Here is a 16,619-nt window from a genome sequence, read left to right as displayed (position 1 = left end):
AGGTGCGTCTTGTGGTACAATGTGCAAGTGGGATGGTCACTCTGCAGACCTTTCCAGAATGAAGTCCTGGATGGTGTTACTAACAATGTTCTCACTGCTGCAGACATTGCTTGTCAGAGTCAAATGTGATAGAGCTAGATGATGGCCACTTATGATATAGATCATCTCAGTCAAATGCACCTAAAAATCTTTCTATCAAAATGCAGCCTTTTGAGCAAGTCTGATTTACGTCAAGTTGAGGCTTGCAGAGGGGGAAACATCACAGTGGACTGTAGTCCACAAATGATGATTTAGAGATGTGATAAAGTTCAGAAACACAACAGCAGGGGTAGGTAAAATATTTATTGAAAGTTGTTCAAAATCCATTGTAGTCCTTTCAATATCCATGCTACAACTGAATGCTGTGAGCTGTATAAAAATGCATTTTTAAAAATATTTATGGAGTCAATATCAAAAAATAGACTAATGGTGTTAAGGCACTTGAAATATAATTAAATATAGCAAATTTGCATAAGAGAAAACTACTTTGTTCAGTATAGTAGTAGTTACCTCTATTCAACTTTTAATGAGAAACATAATTTCCCTTACCTTCCCCATACCCACTCCCTTCGAGAAAAAGCACTATGTTTTTCTTGTTCTATGTCGTCAATCACACCCAGTTATTAGGCCTGCCTTGAAGGAGACAGTGTTATCAAGCCAAGAAGCAGAAGTTCCAAATTAATACAGTTCCTAGAATCCTTTTAAGATTCCTTCTAGATCCAGTTCCTAGTATCCTCATGGACTGCAGGATGAGAACCAAGCAGATCATTTTCATTGAACATGGAAGGAGCTGGGGAAAGCAGCAAAAGCAGAAGAAACAGAGGCTTTCTTATAAGGCTTACAATCACCAACTAAGATTCATTATACATATTGGGATCTTCCCTCTCTCACCCCACACCTTTCCACTGCATTCAGAGGTAAAGAAAAGCAGTGAAATATTATTACAAGGCAATGGCAAAAGCACTGACATGTTTGATACTTTGCCCTGCATTCTGCATGCAATATGTTCAGATTTAAGAGATATTGCCCCAAACTGGCAATGGAAATCAACTCCTAGAGACAGGCTTCCATGTGAAAACTGCTCTGTGAGTCAAGTGTCAAATGCACTGAAGAGTTCTGTGCATGACAAACCACACACACACACACACACACACACACAGGCAGCATCTAGAACAGTAGGCATGTCATTAACATACTGGAACAGGGCCTTATTTTCAGCCCATAGCAAGTTGGCAATATGAATAGCTTTAACAGTGCCATTCACTTGTTTGGGAGACTAACACAATAGCGAATTGGTACTATCAAGGCTGACCACACTGACTTTGTCTGGCTGGTGTATGTGTATACAGCAGGCTGCTCTGCACAGAGAATCAGATACGGGCTGTGCACGCTTTAACACAAATTGTTGAGGATGCTTCTTTATTGAACAAAAGTTTGCTGGGGCTACAAGCCCACATGACAGTTTCAACATCAGAAAACACTTTCTGGTAGTCATGAGCATTTGCACTGTGTATGGAGTAAGAGGACGATGCACTGTACTGAAGGAGTTCTAGTGTAGCTTACAAAGTGAATGAATGCAACCGGGGGCCCCCTCATAATTATGAAAGCAGTATTACTGAAAGATACTCCCAGGGTTTGAGAGAGAGAGAGAAAGGCTTATGGAAGTCTCTTTCAAGTCATGTACTTTTTTTAAAAAAGGAGTCAACTTCTCTTGCCAGTTGGCTCTGCATTGGAACATGTTGCACAGAAACCGAGGTTAAAAATGTCATCATGGAATTGGAAGGGACCAGGACGATCGTCTAGTCCAACCCCCTGCAATGCAGGAATCTTTTGCCCAACATAGAATCAGATCACCTGGAAGCTGAACATCTCACAAAGAGGGACCTACTGAATGCATCTGCAGTGAGTACTTTGCAATAGGGGGAGAAAAATATGGGCAAAATGTAAAGTCCTTGTAGGTGCCAGAAATACAATGCAGTGTATATAACAGTTAAAGCCACAGCCCAAAGGGCTGCATGGAAAGCTGCACATGCACACTGTACTGTTTTGGGGCACCTCCCGTGTCAAAGCAGCCCTCCCTGTGCCCCCCCCCCCGCCCTGCTAAAAGCCACCCTGAAACGCAGCTGAACTATGAATAAGTCCAGTAGTTCATGAAGCTACAAGTGGTGGTAACTGTGATTATCAGGGTGTCTCTATGCATAACACAGAGGCACTAACATCTGCCTAAAAGAGGGTCTTTGGACTGTCGCCTGAGAATTAAAATGTAGTTTTCTTTTAAACTAATCAGAAACAAGGAACCGAGATGCAAAATTATACTAGACCTAAATTAAATGGCGAAAAGAGCATGTATCTTAATACAGTGGTACCTCGGGTTACATATGCTTCAGGTTACAGACTCCGCTAACTCAGAAATAATACCTTGGGTTAAGAACTTTGCTTCAGGATGAGAACAGAAATCGTGCTCCAGCAGCAGGAGGCCCCATTAGCTAAAGTGGTGCTTCAGGTTAAGAACAGTTTCAGGTTAAGAATGGACCTCTGGAACGAATTAAGTACTTAACCCAAGGTACCACTGTACTCCCCATGACTTTTAGGGCAAATTGTCAAGGCACTTGACATCTTTGGTTTGGTGTGCAACAGTCTCATTCCTATTCATTTCAAATGGAGGTAGCATGGTCCACATATTTCACGCTTCAGGAAAACAGCAGAGATGCAACATTCTTCAGCTCATTAGGAAGCTGAGAGAGAGAGAGAGAGAGAGAACACACACACTTTTCAGGTTACCAAATCAAAATAAGCAATTATTGCTCACAAATCCTAAAGACTCAAATTGAACACCCACTGATTTTAGAGAAATGTAAAATGTACTTGGCATCAGAATATGCTGCATTTAAATTTTAGTTAGCATCATTTGGGAAGTGTGACAGAAAACATGCCAACAGAACAGCAGCTGATGATTTCTTAGCTCAGGGTCCTCTCCCTCCAAGTCCCACTTAGACAATCTCTCTGCAGGCAGGAACCTGTGCATGCCATTTGTATACCGCATGTAGGCCCAGCATATTTTAGAGACTTGTCCAAATACTTCCCAAGTTACAAAGTATGTTTTTTCTTTAATCACAAAACAGAAAAGGTAGTCTTGTCTGGTTATAAAATAAAGATTCCCCCCTGTGGTTTTAACCCTGTGATGTACTGCATTGTGTATTCTGAATGGCCATGCTTGCGTCCCTTGATCTGGTTTATTTATCTTCTAACTTGCTTGTTTTAAAAAAATCAGTCTAATTCATATTCTTCATAAAACATCAATTTATTTATTTAAATATATATTTTTATTAAAGATTTCTTGATTTACTAAAGTATGTGCAATGTCTCTTTTTTCAAGTTACGTTTTCTACAGATCAGTTTCATTTGTTGAGACATTAGTGTTACTTCATAAAACATCATTAAGGAAAAAAGTGACACCATGTTCAGTGTTCTCTGTTTAAGTATTATTAATAGTTTGGAACTATCCAAACAAACAATTTTTTTTCAGGGAAGCTCGATGTAAAAATACTATTAAAAAGCTATTCATTGGGATAAAGGGATTTTAAATAGTAAAAAATACATACCTGTATGGATAGCCATGGTACTTAGATCTAAATATTGACAGCAGCCAACTGAAGAACAAGACCACCAAACCGATGCCAGCCATACACATTACTGCAGGAAATAAATCACAAAATGAAGTCAGCTTGCCAAAACAGCATGAAAATAATCAATCATGAAACTGAAATTTAAAGAATGCTTAAAGGTAAAGGTACCCTTGACTGTTAGGGTCCAGTCGCGGACGACTCTGGGGATGCACGCGCATCTCACTCTATAGGCTGAGGGAGACGGCATTTGTCCGAAGACAGCTTCCGGGTCATGTGACCAGCATGACTAAGCCACTTCTGGTGAACCAGAGCAGCTCACAGAAATGCCGTTTACCTTCCCACTGGAGCGGTACCTATTTATCTACTTGCACTTTGACGTGCTTTCGAACTGCTAGGTGGGCAGGAGCTGGGACCGAACAATGGGAGCTCACCCCGTTGTGGGGATTTGAACCGCTAACCTTCTGATTGGCAAGCCCTAGGCTCAATGGTTTAGACCACAGCATCACCCACGCAGATTGTCTAACTGCAGTTCCAACTGAATTAATTTGTGAGAAATCTCTCAAAAGGAGCAAAAGAGGCCATACAACTTAGAAAACCAGCAATAAGTAACAAACCTATTCTTACTGACAACACAACTGCCAGAGGAAAGTTTTCCCAAGTACCAAAATATTTTTTATGGACACACACACACCTGCTTTTCCCATCCTGACACTTCCTGTTTAAAAATGCAAGCACACTGCATTCCAGGCACAGGAAGGAAGGAAGGAAGGAAGGAAGGAAGGAAGGAAGGAAGGAGAATGCTGTGGTGTCAGGATTGACCAGAAGATGGCGCTGCAACCCAACATTACCATCCCTGCCAGGTGAAGCAAAATCTGGTACTTACTTTTTCTCTTCATTACCTCCAGGTCAGAAGTTGCAGCTTCATGCAGGAGCACCATCCCAAGAGTAACACCAGCATCTGAGAAAGCTGTTTAAGGCTAAACCACTTCAACAGGCTGAACAAAAGTACGGGACATTCCTATCCAGTTTCTTAATGCTATGCATTTAGAAAAATCCTAACATTTGCTGTAGTTGCAGAGTTTGCAAGACTGAGCCAAGTTTGAACTCAGCAACCTTGTCCTAGCATTCTGGGTTGAACTACAGAAAAAAGGAGGAAGGGTAAGAGTCATTATGTTTTAGGTCTCTGTGTTCTCAAAAACTTGCTAGATTCCCGCCCACCCCACCTGACTTTTATGCACAATTGGAAGCAAGAGACAGTAGTGAGGGGAGCTGGAGGGGGAAATCACTGAATTAGGGATGGGGCAGGCAGCATAAGTTACACAATGTTAACCAAATCAAATAATTCAAAGCAATTTATAAAGACAAACTTATTGAGTCAAAAGCTTTCATGGATTACAACCCACTTCACAAGCAATGCCATTTTCAGTTTGTACTAACAGATACAGACTCAAAAAGCATAGAGAGGGAAATCAGAGTCTGTGGCACTTTGAAGTTTCAATTAAAAGCTTAAACTTATACAGATAACCCCAAGGACCGTTTATAACAAGAGGTAAAAGTACAAACATCCTAAGCATGCCTGTCTTTAAAAATAACAGCAATCTTACTGAGAGAGGAGCCACTGAAAATAATGGACACACATTTAGATCTACAGTATTCATTTCACTGAGTCTACTCTTAACATAGTTGGCTACCACCTATATGAAAATCTAGCAGTTACAATGGTTTTCCATTCAGATAACCACACCTGACTGGCATCGGAATTCAGCAACTACTTGCTTGATCTGATCAATGATTTCCTTAGAAGGTTGCAAAGTCACCAATGCAAGCCCCAGGAAACTTTGGCTAGATCTGGTCAAAAGGTTTTCACGCTTAAGTATTTGTTGTTAAGAAGGATACTAAACAACAGAACAATGTGTGTTTCAGCAACAAATTGAGCTTGACTGCTCCCATGGATATAGCTCTGCAAGAAAAGGGTTAAAAAAATTATGCAGTTTTGATTATTTCATATTTGATTATAAGATTCCTGATCTAAATTTGCACATGCTTACACACAGATCTACATGGGGATGAAAAGCCAGGTTCACTCAGTCTCCAGACTTACTTAAAAGGGATTCTGCTGACTGCAAAACTGTTCCAATCAGTAGATATTCCTTGAGCATATTACTGTGGTACCTGCCTTCTCAGGTCAGCTAATGCTCCATGCGATGGTCCATCTCTTGCCAGGAACTACAATAATATTTCAGGATGTGTAACAGTGATTGCTTTCTACATTTAAAATACAGGCTTTAACCTACAAAGGCAATAGCCCAGTCCTCCTAGACTAGAGACTGCATTGTTACTGTCACCTATAACAGTCTCAAAAAGCAAGGAAGAGCACTCTTTCAACAATTCCATCTACCCAAGAGCCAAAGAGAGAGTCAGAGAGAAGCAATTGTACCTAATCTGACCAAGAGAGGAGCGAACTAGTGGTTCCCAATTACTTAAGTTCTGTGGACCCCTTTTGTTTCAAAAGCCAAGCCATGGACCCCTACTTTTGAAAATTTTGCTCTCTCTATACTACTTTTTGTTATGTGAATGGTGCCACAGACCCCCTGGGAACCATTGCTTACTGGAGCATCATGGTTGTTATAGCCTTTTTCCAAAGTGTTTGCACCTGCCTTGACCAGAAGTTGGAGCCATAACCCAAAATACCATACCTCCCAGCAAAAGGGAAATCTATCGAGTTGGTTTATGAAATGCATATATGCACTTTAAAGACGACAACTAACAAAACTGCATAAAAGATTTGCTTCCAAGGAATGCAGTTTCACTTTCTCCCTAAGTATAATATATGCAAAGGAGCAACAGGACCCAACTAAAAAGGTTACTGGTCTTTCTAACACACACTCCTTAGCCTCCTTTAAGAAGTGTGCAACTTCCATTTAAGTGTATTCAGATGAATTTACTATCAGTGTTTGGCTTCTGAAGTTGTTTTTTAAAAATATGTTTATCGGTTTTGCATAAATAAGAAATTAACTTAAAATAAAATTATACCTCTTCCCCGTACCATACAAAGTGCCCCAATGATACCCATTGAAAATGAGCATATGGGTCAATTGGTCCCTGTCTAATTATATTAAAATGCCTTTCCATGTGTTTTCAGAGGCCTATATCCATGTTCCTTTGTTGACCTAAGAAATAAGAATAAACCAAAGATTATAGAAGTTCCTTGGGCTTTTTCTCTAACCAGATGAAACGCCAGTGAGAAAATTGGAGGGTACTTGTTTGGCATACCACCACCTCCAAATCCAAAAATAAGATGCCAAAAACGGATTTTTTAATGTCTGAATAAGCATTTTTACAAAACTGCCTAAATGGATTTTCCCTATAGGAACTACAATTCACAATACATTTGATTTGTATCCACGCAGCTGGTCCAATCCCTGGATTACTAGTAATACCGTATGATCACATCTTGCACACAATTAACTAGCAGAATTTCAACCTCTGTAGCTGAAAGCTGGCAAGTTGAAAGCCTGCAAATTAATTGCATGCAAGTTGGAGAGCTTAAAAGCTCCTTTTGTTCTGGGTTTTCCTGGCACACAAATAGCTTTTAAGCTCTGCACCTTGCTTACCAAGCTCTGGGAGGCTCTCACAAGATTTTGTGGGAACTCAGATCTTGTGAGAGCCTCCCAGAAGCAACAAGAGAGCCTCCCAGAGCCCAGTATGCAAGTAGGAGAGCATAAAAGCTCTCTGCCTTGTTTGTGGGGGTAAGACCTGTTCAGTGCACCAGCTCTGGGAGGTAAAATTGCTCATGCAGGGGAGGTTCCAGGGGTGTTCGGATATATATGTTTTTGTTCTGTCCCTGGAACGTAACAAGAAGTGATCATACTTCATACTTGTCAGGGCCAGAGTCAGAAGCAAGTCAGTACGAAAGATGCAAGGCTTCATTGTTAGTGAAGTTAGTAAAGAGTTAGTCAATTAAACTTTATACAACTCAGCAACATTTCCCAGCAGGTATCAGCACTATGGAGCAGTTGCCCTTTCTGAGGCTCCTCCTCTCCCAGATATTTCCCAAGCGTGCCTCTGGTCTCTGTTCTTCCTTCCTCATTATTCTGCATATTCTTGGAGACCAAGAAGGAGGGGAGCTTGTCGCAGCAGGAGAGGGAGGGTCCCTGGATTCTTCAGCAGCCTCTTGACCCCCCTCCTCTGCTTCAGCCTCGGAGTCTGAACTGCTCCCTGTCACCAACACTTCCTACTCACTAAACCCTGTTGTACCTTCAACATCCAGCCCTTCCTTCCAAGCCTCTCCCCCTGACCTCTCCTCAGCACCCCACCACCAATCCCCTGGCTCTGAGCCTTCCTGCTCTGGTGTTTCCATTGGGGGTTCCCTGGCCGGTGCCACCCACCACTCCCCTTCAGCCAGCCAGTCCATGATATCACCGTGCAGAGGTCACATGGTGTAACACCATCCAATATTACGTACTGTCTCACCCCCTTGTGAAGTCAATTGAAATAATACTCTGTGTGGCAAACAAGGCTTTCATTGTATATATGTATAAATGTTAGAATCATGTTTTGCCAATTTAAAAAATTTCCAGTCTTCAATCATTCTTGGTATGAATTTAAATAAGTAGAGATGTGGTGGCAGATTAAAACTCGCAGCAACTTGCTAAACATCTGGGCCAGCACAAAAAGCAGGGGAGACAGAGGACAATCCTGCTTCATGCAGGAGCTCTGATTGCAAGCCATGTGCCAAAATAACCACAGAACTCTCCTGATCAAGGTTTAAAGTAGACTTATAAAGAAGGTCGCCATGTTAAATCTTTGCAAGTTTTCAAACAGAAAACTCAATTCAATGTGCTTTTGCACTTTTACTAAACATGGGGTGGCACTGAACTCAATCTTACTCATTGAGATTAATGAGCATAACTTAATCACGTTCCTTAATTTCAGTGGGTCAGGTCTGAGCAAAACCAAGGTGAATACAAACAAATACAGGATACATAAATTTTGAATTGAACAGTATGTAGTGAAAGTAAATAGGAGGCAAAAACGTATATATTTTTAAAACTGAAAATGCGAGATTTAGAAGCATTACTGTGACCAACAGTTTGTGAGAATCCGAAAGCAATGAAGTGTTGCTTAAAATAACCACAATATTTTCACTGTTACCACAGCCTAGAAACTCTGTTTCACATTTAAGAGGCCTACAGGTATGAAAGACAGAACCTTTAACAATAAATTGAAGGAAGGAATATGCCTAATCAGGGACCTCTTTAACAGGCAGAGTGTGACAAAAAAAGATTCAGGAGAGAAATGTATACTAGCTACAATAATCTACACACTTCAGTAAAAAATGTATCACCTATTCTGAATACTCCTGTTCTGTATCTGTTACATATTCTGTACCTCCTGTTCTGAATACACCTATCCTGTATCAGTTACACTGACAACCTCTCTGCTTCTGGACTCAATTCAGAGCTGGTTGTGGCCTTTAGAACCCTAAATCGCTGGAGACTATGTTGTCTAAAGGACCACCTATACCTGTATGAGCCTGCCCAAGCAGGAGCCCTGCTCTCTGGTCCATCAAGCAAGAGCTATTAAATTGTGTGAGTGCAAGGAATAGTGCTTTCTCCCAGGGTGGGAATCTCTGGAACTCTTTGGAACCAGAGAGACACTCTGCTGGTCCTTAGAAAGCCTCTCGAGAAACATTAATTGAAGTCTGTGGTTGAGTTGTTTGACACTTTGACACATGAAAAAATACTTAGTAGCTGCTGCTTTTATGGGATGGGGGTTGTATTTTCATGTGTTTTAGAGTTTTACAAATGAACTTGGAAGGGGAGTATATGCTGAAAGACATGTTAACATATTTAAAAAGTTATACTGGAGTTTTGATGTTTGTTTGTTTTTTAAATGATCACTTACCACTTGACCTGTATGGGGATTCTTATGAGCATATGGTGGCCCTCTGATGTGATTCCACATTTGCCCTGATGTCATTGCCAGAACGAAACACTGGAAACAACACGTTGAGAAATCAGTAAACTTGTAAGCACCAAGAAAGACATCCCTGATTCAAACATTGCTCACCTTTTAAGTGACCTCAAATAATACTGATCATTAATTTGTTTCCACTATTTCCCCACAGCTTTAAATTTCAGATATATTCTGAGCCTGTGCGCTAGTTGAATCCTCAAAACGAGTTTATATTTCATTTATGCCCACATCATGATTGCATATTACACAATCATGTGACATAGCCAAGAGCATCCTGTCCACAAGTGGCTGCCAATACTGAACATGCCCCAAGCAAAGCAATTAAAACCCTTTTTTTAATCCAACAGAAAACAGTAATTTCACAACTGCATCTTTCCTCAAATAAAAGAGCTCCCACTAAGGGAATGAAGCTATTTTATTTCCTTTAAAATGTAAACTCACAACAATTTACAAGCAAACAAAAAACCTTTTGCCACAATCTTAGGGGTGGGAGTGGGGGAAGAATAGTATTCTCCTGATTTCCCTCTCAAAGGACAGAGAGGTTCAACCTCAGACAAGAAGATCTGACCTCATATACCTGCTCTATGAAGCTGCAGAAAGGTCCACAGCCATTATCACTCTGATATCAGAACTCTGACGCTGGAGAGAAGAAGGGATTTTCTAGAAATGGCAGTGGATCTTCAGGATCCAAAGCCATCCTGTTTGCTAATACTCCCCTGGAATTGAGGAGATTTCACCCCTCCCATATCCAAGAATCTGCTGATTCTCCAGAGAGGAGGGGTGGTTTTCTGCTCTCTACTTATTTCGCTCCAGCCTCACATCAAAGAGAGAGAGAGAGAGAGAGAGAGACTGAGTGTTAGAAAGAGATCGTGTGTATAGATAAGGTTGCTGCAGCTGCAGACACTCAGTGCAGTTCAGCATTTTTCGTTTAGACCTCATTTAGCTCTGTATATAGTTGTGTATTATAGTTGTAGATAGAATAAAGAAGATATTCTACAGAGCTGCTCTCCGAGTCGTTTATGCTATGCTATAATCCGCTGTGCGACAACTGTCTTCTTGTTGGAGTGAATCCGGTGCTCACAACTCTAAGCTGTGAATCCACAGCACTTTGACCTGTTCCTGTGCAGAAGGTGGTCTCTGGAAGTGCTACCCAGCTCGCCTAGCCCAGTCGGGGCTGAAGTGGATGAGTCCAGTTGGTGGCACTGGCTCAAAGGCGATGCTGACAGGAATGGGGGACAAGATACAGAAGCCCTTCCATCTGAATCAGTGGAAAAGAAACTGTTACTAAAAACCAGAATGACAATCTGTTTTTTAAACTGAAAAACAATACAGCCAGATCACAGTAGATGCATGCAAAGAATAGGCCAAGTGATGAGGAAGGTTGGGAGAGGGATCCTGAGGAGAAAAGAGGAAACAAAGTGGTTACAACATAATTTGCTTACCAAAGCAGCAAAAGCCCAGCCTGTCTTGTTATACAGAAAATCCAGGTTGCTTCTTCTTAAGTACACAAGGCCACCAATAACAGCGAGGAGCAGCCCCAACATCAAGGGCCCAGCATAGTTTGGAGGCCTTATCACACGGATCTATGAAAGTCAAAAACAGTTTGCACATTAAAACAAACTGGAAGAATTCTGTACAAAAATATATAGGCACCAATAATTCCTGAACAGTTTTACTACTAGAGGGATAGGTAAGTTTTTGAGAATGCAGCAAAGCTACTTCAACTTCTAAAAAAAAAAATCTAAAGTGTTCCATACGGAAAATTGCTTTTGAGAAGTAACACTGAAGTATACAAATAATTTCAATATTTTAATTACATTACACTCCGTTGTTCTCATAACCTACCTCAAAGTAGGTTACAATTAAACTATAGCCAGGAAGCACATTACAAAAACATCTGCTTTAAAAAGAAAATATTTCATCTTGTGTACAAAACCTCAGAAATAGCATGGAGTATACTAGACCACAATGAAGTGAGCATTTCAAACTGAGATGTACCACTGAGATATTCCTGCTCCAAGTTGCAGTCAATCTTACCTTACAGGTAAATGGTGCAGATGCCCACAGATCTCTAATAAGAACCTTTAAACAATTTAAAGCTGCATTTATTACATGCACACTTATGTGGAAACAATTCCCACCAAACACAGTGGCCTTACTCCCAGATAATATAAGATTAAGGATAGGATTAAGCTGCAAGAATAATACAAAAACCATAGCAAAGGGTTGTTGCTGGATTTTAGAATGCCCTGAAAATAATTTGAAAAGTGACATGATGGTGTTTCCTGCTTGGCAGGGGGTTGGACTCGATGGCCCTTGTGGTCTCTTCCAACTCTATGATTCTATGATAATATACCAGAAGTATGTTTAAAAAGACACTCCAATCACTAGCAGTTTTACCAGGATGCTCATGACAACTGGGAAACACAGGAAACAACAAAATTGCCTCTCCATAAAAATATCTAACAGTTCAACCCACCGACCCTTTCTCCATCCACCATGGAAAACATGATTTCATAGAGCACCAAAATAAGACTAAGTAAACTGTTCTGGTTTAAAAGAAATAATTGTATTGAGTATATGCATATGGTGGAAAAGATGGACAAGTGCTCATGAACTTGTTCTCTTCGTGTGGCAGTCCTGCTATTTGAGGCAACAGAACAATAATATATTTCTTTATATTACAGTTAGAAGCAAAACACTGCATAGAAGTTGAAGTCTGGCCTTTACTTACATTGACATCAGTTCTATCAGCAACCCAACGGGCTAGCTGTTCAGCAGCAAAACCTCGTACTTGCAGTTCGTATGTGTCACCTTTTTTCGGTTTCCCTTTTGGTGGGAAATTAATGAAGGTTGGAGCAGAGTTCATGTTGAGCTGTATTTTTTAAGAAACACAAAGAAATGTACTGTCACTTAAATTGTCTGTTGAGCTGCTACCTAAAATCCATGCTCTGAAATGGAGCTCAGATTCTGAAGTTATCCAGGCATAACTTGTGAACCAAGACACATAGGTCTATGTTGCAAACTCCACTGTCTCACATAAATACCAGTAGTTGTACTACAGGTTACCAGAAAAGCTTATTTCTCCCTCCCACTCCACTTAGTTTGAAATGCTCTGAAGAAGCAAGTTATTACTTAATGTGCAATCCTAAATATTAGAGTAATATTAAGTATGTTTATGTTACTGATGCCCCAGTAAGTATAAACCATTTTTAAAAACAAAACAGTAATGCACATCTTTTTCTTAATCCTACTCCACAAGTATAACTACGCAAGAAGCACATTACCATTTGAAATACATCAGAGCCTTCATCGAAATCAACCATGGCAAAAAAGATCCTGTTTGTGAATGCACTTGAGTACCGCCATGAGTTTGCCAGAATCTGATATTCTTCATCAGCTTGCCTACAAAAATGTAAGAAAGTGCTGTTCAAGCATCTAACCATGTCAAGATTTAAAAGCATTTAGCCCATCAGAAGTTTCAAGAACGTAAGCCCACACTTTCACACTAGCTGTAAGAAGAAACCTGAACAGCAGCAATGATCATGCAGCCACAAGTCACCACTACAAAAGAACAGCATCTGAACTGACAGGGATGCATATACTTCCTGGCGTTCCCACAAAGTTGCAATTTTGCTTTCTTTGGAGAAAGCCTTTTATATAGTAGGATTCAAAGACCCTCATCCCTCAGTCTCAGCTAATGTAGTACCAATAAATAATGTCTTTAGCTGGATCCCTCATGTCAATGAGCATTTCTTTGAGAATATTTTTATAATTTGAGAACAGATGGCACTCCAGGTGTGAGTAAGTAGAATTTAAATCTTTAATGCTAAATGCTAAACCACTTACGGTTGGCACTTCAGATGTGCGCAGGTAGAATTTAAGCCTCTGATGCCAAATGCTAAGTCAATTAAAGATGATGGTCTGTGAATCAGGTGCTTGAATAAGGTTTAGCAAGCACAATACCTACATGAATTGTTTGAAGAGACATTGTTTCTGTCAAATTCTCTTCATAAGAAGCAGGTATAGTACTTTTAACTTAAAAAGCAACTCCCTGTGTATGACTTTATATCATTTCTAAAAGAATTATTTTCAAAATATCACAATGATTAATTGCTACTTCAACAATCTTTTGGTGCATCTGATTTTTTGAATGCTAGCATGGTGCTTTTCCCTTGAGTACAATAGAATAAGTTTGAAGTAAAAAAGATAAAACAAAGAAGAAATACTGTGACACAAAAAAGCATACAAGGTTTTCTGTAATAATGAATTTTCAAGTAATTTAAATCCATACTTGCACACAACACATTGTCTGTGAGGCTGAAGCGCAGTGAACATAACAATCACAGAGTAGTTTCTTGGTGGTGCCTTTATAAGACGACGAAATTTATCACCGTTCAGTCGAATTACCGACCGTTTGCTAGCCCATTCCATCAGCTGGTTCACTTTTTCTGAAAGAACCATCTAAAATATAAAATTGGAAGGAAGAAAACAGTTTCTGTTAAACAAGTCTTCTACTAGGAGTCTAAGCTGCCACAGCTTAATCTGAACAACCATGGATGACATTTAAATGATATGTATTAGCTGCATGATCCCAGAATCAGACCCAGCTCCTAAGCCGTGTTGGGAGACTGAGAATGGAATACTGATGTCTTCTCTTTAGCCTTTCCAGTATGTTATCATTTCATCTCCTTCCCAGTACCATTTCTTTACAGCAACTAGCATTGATAAATCAAGGTGAATATTCACTTCCTCAGTGCTGCTTGCAACTTCGTGTCCTACAGATGTTGGCAGACTACAACTCCCATCAGCCCGTGGTCAGAGGCCACGGAAGATGTCCAGATTATATGGAGTACACTAGGCCTGTTCACAGCATTCAGATAATGCAACCAGCAACAAGCCTTTGATTCCGTGAACTTGGCGACACAACATACGGTCTGCATAGACATGCCAAGGCACCCTTAGATGCTGCCCCATTCTCAGTTCTCTCCCTCATCACCTGCCATTCACTGCCTGACTAAGAGTCATAACCGTCGGATCCTCCTCCTCAGCGCAGACAGCGCCCGTCGCCCTACGTGACAAGAAAACATGCCCTCTTCTAGGTATCTCTTGCTAAAATCTGGCGGCACTAATTCGCTTGCGCCTATAGCTGCAGCCTGGTCGTGCAGAAATTAGGCGAAACGTATTCTATTGCAGTGTAACTGGCAGCAGCTGAAGGCGCAGCCAACAACTTTTTCATTCATTATAATCTTCATCATCGTCATCACTTGTTATGAATCCATCTCTCCACCAAGGAACTCTCTGCGGCGGCAACTTAACAGCAGCAGCCTGAGGGGGGCGAAGACTCCCACAGGACTGCAGTGGGAGAGACGAGCGGCGATTAAGCGATGCAAAGTGCTTCAGGCGCGGGGGGGCGCGGCACTCTGCACATGCTCGGCAACCCTGTAGTTCGTCACACACACACACACAAAGCTCTTCCTAGGATAACTGCGGGCCTAGCAAACAGTTGTTGGCGAGCCTCCGTAAGTTGGGCCCTGAGAGTAAGAAAGGTGGGCGGTTGGATGACCTCGGTGTGCCCCTCTCCTTCTCCTCCTCCCCGCCTGGATCGCGATCGCATCGGCCCTCCTCCAGCCAGTCCCACTCACCTCCTTCTTCTTCTGCCCTCCGACGCCGGAGCCGGCCAGCACGGCCAAGAAAGCCAGAGCCAGAACCCTCAGAAACGCCGCCATGACTGAACCGGCCTCCCTTCCTTCAGCGACAGGCAGAAAAGCCACTCACGGGCAGCCCGGCGCCCATAGGCCAGGCCGCGCGTCGGGCCAGTACCGGATTGGGTGAAAGAAACTTCCGCTGCCTAGCTATTGATCCCCTGCGCTTCTTCCTCTTTCACTAAGTCTCCGCCCCTACCCGAACTTTTACTTTTTGGACTGGAAGTGGAGGAGAAAGGAGTTCAGGAGGGGAGGGAGGAGTAGGAAGGACGCGTCAGACTCCCGTTGACAAATGAGAATGGGGTAAGCTGTTGCGATATGATTGGCCGCCAGAGACCGGTTGGCACAGCCTGTCTCTGGGTTCTGCGCCAGACGGGAGGACTTTGCGCTCAGCAGCCCGCAAAGGGAGGGGTAAGAGGGAGGGATAAGAGGGATGCGTCAATTTTAAAAGACTAGCTGTTTATTAATTATTTACTATTATTTATTTCATAAAATTTATGCACCCTTTTTTTAAATTAAAAAACCCCGAAACTGGTTTACGAAAAATATAAAACAATAAAATTATCAAAAGGAATAATTAACAGCAATAATAGTGTAAGACTTTTTAAAAGTTAAAATAGCAATAGAGTAAAAGTAAAAGTAGGTTAAAACTTGCATTGACTACGTTAATGATCATTTTACCTATTTATGTAAAACATGTTTATACCACCATATTCAAAAAGGAATAAAATGCAATTTAATATTAAAATGCAATTTTCTAATAAACAATAAACTGAAAGCCAGGCAATCATAAAAGCCTCTAAATCTAGGGGACCTCGCCAGCCAGCCCGCTCCACAGCTCCACAGTCTTCACTCTCCAAAATTGCAAACCCAAGACTTCATGCGAGGGCAAGGCAACTTGGGCCCAGCAACTATGAGACTCAGGGCTAGCCAACGGGGCCCAATTTGAAGCTCTGGGTCCCAACTTGGAATCTTAGAGTCAGAAATACAATCCATCTAGACTGCCCTGGTGCGGGGGGCCCCTTAGGAGCAGTTTGCGGGGCCCAATTTGGCCCAGTTGCTCCAATTGCCTTAAGGCCAGCCCTGATGAGGCTGTGCAGGGGTTGGACTGACAAGTGCTGCCACTTCTGGGTCCCTGGTGTCACTATTCAAAGTACAGACTCAATGACTTGTTATGGAAATAAAAGGGGGGAAATAAAGGGAGGCACTTATTGGAAATCATTTTTGTCACCTCTCAACACCTCTCCTCCCTCAAAACCCCAGGACAATG

General features: G+C 41.5%; 1 protein-coding gene across 1 annotated transcript; it reads right to left on the bottom strand.

Annotated features, from left to right (window-relative positions):
- Window positions 1–324: 324 nt before the first annotated feature.
- MAGT1 (magnesium transporter 1) lies at window positions 325–15,449 on the bottom strand. Its single transcript, XM_079962286.1, has 10 exons — window positions 15,290–15,449; window positions 13,939–14,108; window positions 12,932–13,049; window positions 12,379–12,519; window positions 11,087–11,227; window positions 9,573–9,662; window positions 5,562–5,625; window positions 4,549–4,623; window positions 3,642–3,732; window positions 325–2,774 (listed from the first exon to the last, which is right to left on the bottom strand). Exons 1-10 carry the CDS (start codon window positions 15,371–15,373, stop codon window positions 2,759–2,761), a joined length of 990 nt encoding a protein of 329 aa, XP_079818412.1. The 5' UTR covers window positions 15,374–15,449; the 3' UTR covers window positions 325–2,758.
- Window positions 15,450–16,619: the final 1,170 nt, after the last annotated feature.

This window comes from Podarcis cretensis (genome assembly GCF_951804945.1).
Source record: "Podarcis cretensis genome assembly, chromosome: Z".
Taxonomy (NCBI): domain Eukaryota; kingdom Metazoa; phylum Chordata; class Lepidosauria; order Squamata; family Lacertidae; genus Podarcis; species Podarcis cretensis.
This window is presented reverse-complemented; position numbering and strand designations above follow the sequence as displayed.